The sequence below is a fragment of the Triticum urartu genome, chromosome 6A (genome assembly GCF_056163025.1).
Source record: "Triticum urartu cultivar PI428250 chromosome 6A, HENAU_Tu73, whole genome shotgun sequence".
NCBI classification, from domain to species: domain Eukaryota; kingdom Viridiplantae; phylum Streptophyta; class Magnoliopsida; order Poales; family Poaceae; genus Triticum; species Triticum urartu.
The window spans coordinates 163,366,405-163,373,012 of NC_141878.1; the positions used below are offsets into that span (position 1 = coordinate 163,366,405).

Here is a 6,608-nt window from a genome sequence, read left to right on the forward strand (position 1 = left end):
TAATGATGATTGGTCACCATGTTCTAGAATCTGCATGCCCTTATCCCGAGAGGTTTGCCATCCGGGCCGAATTCCACGCGTCTGATGGGGTGTGGCAGCTTTTTGGCTGCTGCTTTCGCTGCTTGCATCTTACTCTTCCTCCCCTTTATGTTTGAGAATATGGGTGGTTAAATTACCATTTTCCTGTTGCTGCTGGTAGGATGTCCTATTGTCATGTCGTTCACCTACAACACCATCAAGCTCATGATCTTGCACATGAGCATGTTGCTGCTCTTTAGTGTGCACATGGGCAAGCTCTGGTTGCTGTTGCTCCTCTTCCTCGTTGTCGAATGGGTCAATAGATCCCAGATGGTTCATCTCGTAGCAATGTCCTGATCAATGGCTTTGTTGTCCGCGACACCTCCGTTTCAGCAAAATGCATGGCGTCGAGTTCTTGTTCAAGTCTTTCCATGATGACTCATGACCTCGCCATTTGCTCTTGGCTTCTCAAGCTTTTTCTTTGTACCCTCATGTTTAGCTGCAGCAGTGCGCTTTCAATGCAGTATTGGGAGGCCTTGATTGATGCTACTGTCCTCAAGACATTTTCGTTGAATGTTGGCTGGATGTTCGGGCATTTGTTGTATCTCCTGAGGATGTATTTCTCTGGAACGCTATGAGCCTTAATTGTCTGCATCATGCACAGGACATGCAGGAAGAAAATACCTGTATTTTTGGAAGAGGTGCATGTTTTTTATCATTTCATTGGAAAAAAACTTTGCAAAAATAAGTAGTACGGTATGTAATATCTTTTTTAGTCCTCACCTATGTGGTTCCAAAGCTTGCACTCGCAGTCAAATATTTCTCCCACGGGGTCTACAACCACCTAGAACGCGTGCTGAGACCATGCAAAAAGTTTTTGTGGTTTGTTGTAGCACACGAGGTACTTTGTGGGCTCTTCTGTCTCTGTCACCATGAAGAGGGTACTCAGTTTTAGCCTTTTTCTGATCTTGCTGTACACAGCTCGTGAGTAAAGCTTTGCCATCTGAGTGTCAAACCCATAGAAGATCAGCATGTTTTGTTCCTTCTGCGCAAGCAAGAGTGATGAACAAATTATTAGTTTTCTCGCAGCAAAAACTTGTCTAACTAAGAATGATTTACTTTAGTAAGAACGTTATTTTGTCTTACGACAGGTGATATAGCTATACCCGGTTACCCATTGTCTCATGGTTCTCTGCCTGCCTCCTAGTTTTGACGTAGGAGTTTACCTGGCTGACAAACTGGTCCAGGTTTTGTCTCTCACTTACGAAGTTCTTCTTCAGCACATAGTTCATGCTCTCACTCGGTTGTGTGGACGTCATTTTCGCACAGAAAATCTCTTTGAAGTAAGCTGATATCCATTTCTCACGCTCGTTCCACATTGCCACCGTCGTGGCATCATCATGGAGGTTGTACTTATCCATGAGTGCTTTCCAGGCAGCCTCAAACTCAGTTGGCATGAGGGGCCAGTTGAGGATTGATGTGAATTCATCCTTAAACTCTTCGTGGAGGTTGTACAGGTATGTGAGGTGTTCCCTATACTTCTTCATAATGTGCCAGCGGTACAGCTTGTGTATTGTGTTCTTGAAAGCATCTGGGATCGCCAAAGCCATTGCCGGGCATTGGTCTGGTAATGAGAAAAGAGACATGGAGTGCTCAGTAGATGATAGTGCATATATACAAATAGAACTGACACAACAATTTTACCGTGTTATTTTCCTTTTTGCAGGGGTGGTGGTGGTTTGGCGGTAGTACCTGTGAGGATACATGTAGGAGCCTTCCCTCTCATGCACCTTAAAATGTTTTGAACAACCATCTGAATGAATCTGCATCCTCATCTCTTATCAGGGCAAAAGCAAAGAATGTAGTCTGTAAGTGGTTGTTAGTACCCACAAACACCCCAAGTGGCATATGGTACTTGTTGGTCTTATATGTGGTGTCAAACATTACGCGGTCACCAAAGTCTTGATACACCCCTCGGTAGCTTGTGTTCACCCAGAATATGTTCTTCACCCTGTCGGACTCATCAAGTTGTATGTCGCAGAAGAATTCCCTGTTTATTGCTTTCATCTCCCTAAAGAAGTTGACAGTCTTTACGACATCGTCCACATCATCCATCCTTGAATTCTTTGGCTTTGATGCATACTAAGAGTGAACAGTCATTAAAAAATGCATGTTGAACTGGCATCAGGTCATGCATTGTGTAATATGTTTGTACTGACAGAGGAAAAAATACGGAGGGGGTTTATGGGAGGAGAACAAGTTTTTACTTACATGTTAATCGGGTCTTTGGCATTCATTTCAAGGAAGTAGCTATCGGGGTCATTGCCGCCCAGTATGCTCATGATTTGTGCGTGGTCAATGCCTTTGAACTTCAGGTACTTGACGTACTACAAGATTGTTTTGTCAAAGTTTTTGTGGGAGTGCAAGAAGACAAGCATTTGGGGGGAGAGCCATAGCATGTTGTTGTGTTCCCAGACTATCTCTTTTATGACAAGTGTTCCATCCTTTTCCCTCTTCAACCTCATTTTAGCCCTGCAGTTAGTCTTGGTTGTGGTCTTGTTCCGCTGTCTATTTGCTTCTGACACCTTTGATTCATAGACTCCATAGCACGTGCAATAAAGGTAGACTCAGGTGCTAACCTTGGAGCCTTTCCTGGTAGCAAAACCCGCGTGCTTTGCATAGACGTTGTAGAACTTCTTTGCTTCTTTGAAATTTCAAAGTGCATCTCTAGCCTTGGCAGTGTTTGGGAACATAGTAATTTCAAAAAAATTCCTACGCACACGCAAGATCATGGTGATGCATAGCAACGAGAGGGGAGAGTGTTGTCTACGTACCCTCATAGACCATAGGCGGAAGCGTTATGACAACGCGGTTGATGTAGTCGTACGTCTTCACGATCGACTAATCCTAGTACCGAAGGTACGGCACCTCCGCCATCTGCACACCTTCGGCTCGGTGACGTCCCATGAACTCTCGATCCAGCTGAGTGTCGAGAGAGAGTTTCATCAGCACGACGGCGTGATGACAGTGATGATGATGCTACCGGAAGAGGGCTTCGCCTAAGCACCGCTATGATATGACCGAGGTGGATTATGGTGGAGGGGGGTGCCGCACATGGCTAAAAGATCAATGATCAACTTGTGTGTCCATGGGGTGCCCCCTCCCCCATACATAAAGGAGTGAAGGAGGGGAGGGGCCGGCCCTCTCTATGGCGCGCCCTAGGGGAGTCCTACTCCCACCGGGAGTAGGATTCCCCCCTTCCATAGTTGGAGTAGGAGAGGAAGGGAAGGAGGAGTAGGAGAGAAGGAAAGGGGGGCCGCCCCCCTGAGGGAGTCCTGGACTAAGGGGTCCTCGGGCGTCCGGCCTGTTATCTATGGGCCGGACTGATGGGCTGTGAAGATACGAAGACCGAAGACTACACCCGTGTCCGAATAGCACTCTCCTTAGCGTGGAAGGCAAGCTTGGCGAACAACTATGAAGATTCCATCTTCTGTAACCGACTCTATGTAACCCTAGATCCCCCGGTATATAAACCGGAGGGTGTAGTCCGAATTGGGGAGACTCAATACCGTAGTCATACATGCTAGACTTCTAGGGTTTAGCTATTACGATCTCGTGGTAGATCAACTCTTGTAACACTCATATTCATCAAGATCAATAAAGCAGGAAGTAGGGTATTACCTCCATAGAGAGGGCCCAAACCTGGGTAAACATCGTGTCCCATGTCTCCTGTTACCATCAACCTTAGACGCACAGTTCGGGACCCCCTACCCGAGATCCGCCGGTTTTGACACCGACATTGGTGCTTTCATTGAGAGTCCTGCTGTGCTGTCGCTGAAAGGTTTGAAGGCTCCTTCAATCGTCAATAATGGCGCTGTCTGCAGAGAAACTTTCCTCCCCGGACAGATCTTTGTGTTCGGGCTTCGCACTGCGGGCCAACTCGTTTGGCCATCTGGAGCAGATCGAAAGCTACGCCCCTGGCCATCAGGTCAGATTCAGGAGCTTGGACTACGTCGCGGACATCCGTGGAGACTTGATCTTCACCGGATTCGATACCGCGGTAGCCGCTCCCGATCACCCCAATGATCATGACTTCAATCTGTCATCGGGACGCATCCAGGAGATCGCCCCTGTAACCGCTCCGGCCCTAGAGCCGGAGCAGGCCGCGCCATCCAAAGACGGGAAGATTAACCCCACCACGGAGGCCGCAGATTCCACGGTGTTGGAGCCGCACATGGACCTGGTCTCACTCGATGCCTATGCCACCGGAAAGCCGAACTCGTCTCTGGCTGTAGGTTTCTAACCACGCGAGCCCGCGGATGCCGAGCTTGATCGTTTATCGATCTTCGAATTCAGCGCCGCAGACATCTTCCAGCACTCGCCTTTGGGTGACGTGCTAAACTCATTAAAAAACATGTCCTTGGCGGAGGACTCTCAGCCGAGCTATATCCGGCTCGAGCTAGGGGCTGACGATGGAGAATTTTGCTTCCCACCCGCCACCCACTTCATAGCAATAGTCGAGGATTCAAGCGAAACACTTGATTACAACTCCGAGAATATTGATGGCACGGACAATGACACCGAAGACAACAAAGACCCCGTTGATACAATTAATGATGAACGGGACGACGGGAAGGATAGCCCCTGTAAACAGGCCACGCACGAAGATTTGGAGGATGACAATTACCTTCCGCTCTCTGAGGATGAGGTGAGCCTCGGTGCCGAAGATTTCATCGTGCCTGAGGAACCTCACAAGCAGGAGCACTTAAAGCGCCAACTAATAGCCACTGCAAGGAGACTGAAGAAGAAGCAGCAACAACTTCAAGCTGACCAAATCTGCTTAATGATAGATGGACCAAAGTCCTAGCCGCCGAAAAATGCGACCTTGTTAGCCCAGCCAAAAGCTACCAGAAGCATAGATCGCTACCCCAGGGCGACGACAAGGTGTTCGAGCTCGTACGATCATCACACAATGCGGCAGGTCGACCACAACTTGGTCTGGTTAAAGCGGCAACTCAAGCCGAACTACAGACCGCCCCACCTCGTCGTAAAGGCAAGAACAAAGCAGCTCAAGGTTGTACGTACAACCTTCAACAGGGCTGGGGGTAGTAAAACAGGATACCCAAGAGCAATCTACGGGTCGCAAGGACACACCTCGACACGTGACGACAGCCACCTATTCGAACGTGACAAACCTAGCCACGCCTGGGTTGAAAACCGCAAATGGACTCCGTCAGAGGTACGTCGCAGCGTGGCCGAACATAGAGGTGTCACACACCCTCTGTGCTTCACAAATTAAGTAATAGAGCATGAATTCCCAGATGGGTTCAAACCCATGAATATCGAATCAGACGATGGAACAACGGATCCCGTGGTATGAATTGAGGACTTCCTCCTCCATATCCACATGGCCCGCGGAGATGACCTTCACGCCGTCAAATACCTACCACTAAAACTCAAAGGACCAGCTCGGTACTGGTTAAACTGCCTGCCAGAAAATTCTATTGGCAGCTGGGAGGACTTGGAGGACGCCTTTCGCAACAACTTCCAAGGAACATATGTCCGGCCACCGGATGCCGATGACCTAAGTAATATTTTCTAGCAGTCCGGAGAGTCAGCAAGGAAGCTCTGAAACAGGTTCTTAGTTAAAAAGAACCAAATCATTGACTGTCCGGACGCGGAAGCCCTTGCGGCCTTCAAACACAGTGTCCGGGATGAATGGCTTGCACGCCACCTCGGTCAAGAAGGACCTAGATCCATGACAGCCCTTACCGCTCTAATGACCCGCTTTTGCGCAGGAGAATACAGCTGGCTCACTCGTAGAAGCAATAGCGCCAGCAACTCGGGCACTTTCGAAATCCGAGATGGCAATGGCAAGCCACGACGAAGCAAATACAACAGTCGCAATGATAACGATAGATCACGCGACACAGCGGTTAATGCCAGATTCAGCAATCCCAAGCCCGGTCAATGGAAAAAGCCATTCAAGGTGAACAGAGACGGACCATCCAACCTAGATAGCATACTAGACCGACCCTGCCAGATACACGGCCACCCTAATAAACCAGCCAATCATACCAACAAAAGCTGTTGGGTCCTCAAGCAGGCCGGCAAGCTCAACACCGAACACAAGGGAAGGGGGTCGCAAGGCAATAGGGATGACGGAATGGTTCAACAGCCAAATGCAGAGGGCCAAAAGCAACTTCCCCTCGAAGATCGATCAAATCCGGAACAAAAATAGCAGTTCGGCTTCCGCCACCCATCTCATATACACGATGAAGTTATACCGCGTATACATAACTACGCACTTAAGATACCATGGGCAGTGACGGAAGCACAATACAGATAATTCTGCAAACACTCCGGTAACGTTTTTTATATACTTTCCATTTTTTCAATACTTCTTAAAAGCAGTAGCGTAAAGGAGAAACACTTACGACCGACTCCATCGGAGTTCGGATCCATACACTCAGCTACGGGGCTACTTCCTTCAAGGATTCCCCTCGCTGAGGACAGGCAGCGCAGAGGTGCGACAAGAGGTCCAAAACAAACTTTTGTAGACTGCACTCTTTTTTTAGAGCCTATAACAT

The 6,608-nt window shown here is 48.5% G+C and overlaps 1 protein-coding gene across 1 annotated transcript; it reads right to left on the reverse strand.

Moving 5' to 3' along the window:
* Window positions 1-862: 862 nt before the first annotated feature.
* Window positions 863-1,628, reverse strand: LOC147964590 (protein FAR1-RELATED SEQUENCE 5-like). Its single transcript, XM_087530045.1, has 2 exons — window positions 1,245-1,628; window positions 863-1,063 (listed from the first exon to the last, which is right to left on the reverse strand). The coding sequence occupies exons 1-2, from the start codon at window positions 1,626-1,628 to the stop codon at window positions 863-865; spliced, it is 585 nt and encodes a 194-aa protein (XP_087386171.1).
* Between the last annotated feature and the right edge of the window lie 4,980 nt (window positions 1,629-6,608).

Bases quoted from the DNA above. Each gene is read 5' to 3' on its own strand.
- LOC147964590 (XM_087530045.1), bottom strand. From the start codon at position 1,628: ATGGCTTTGGCGATCCCAGATGCTTTCAAGAACACAATACACAAGCTG. The intron at 1,064-1,244 runs GTAAACTCCTAC...TTGCTTGCGCAG, and splicing joins TGGACCAGTTTGTCAGCCAG to AAGGAACAAAACATGCTGAT.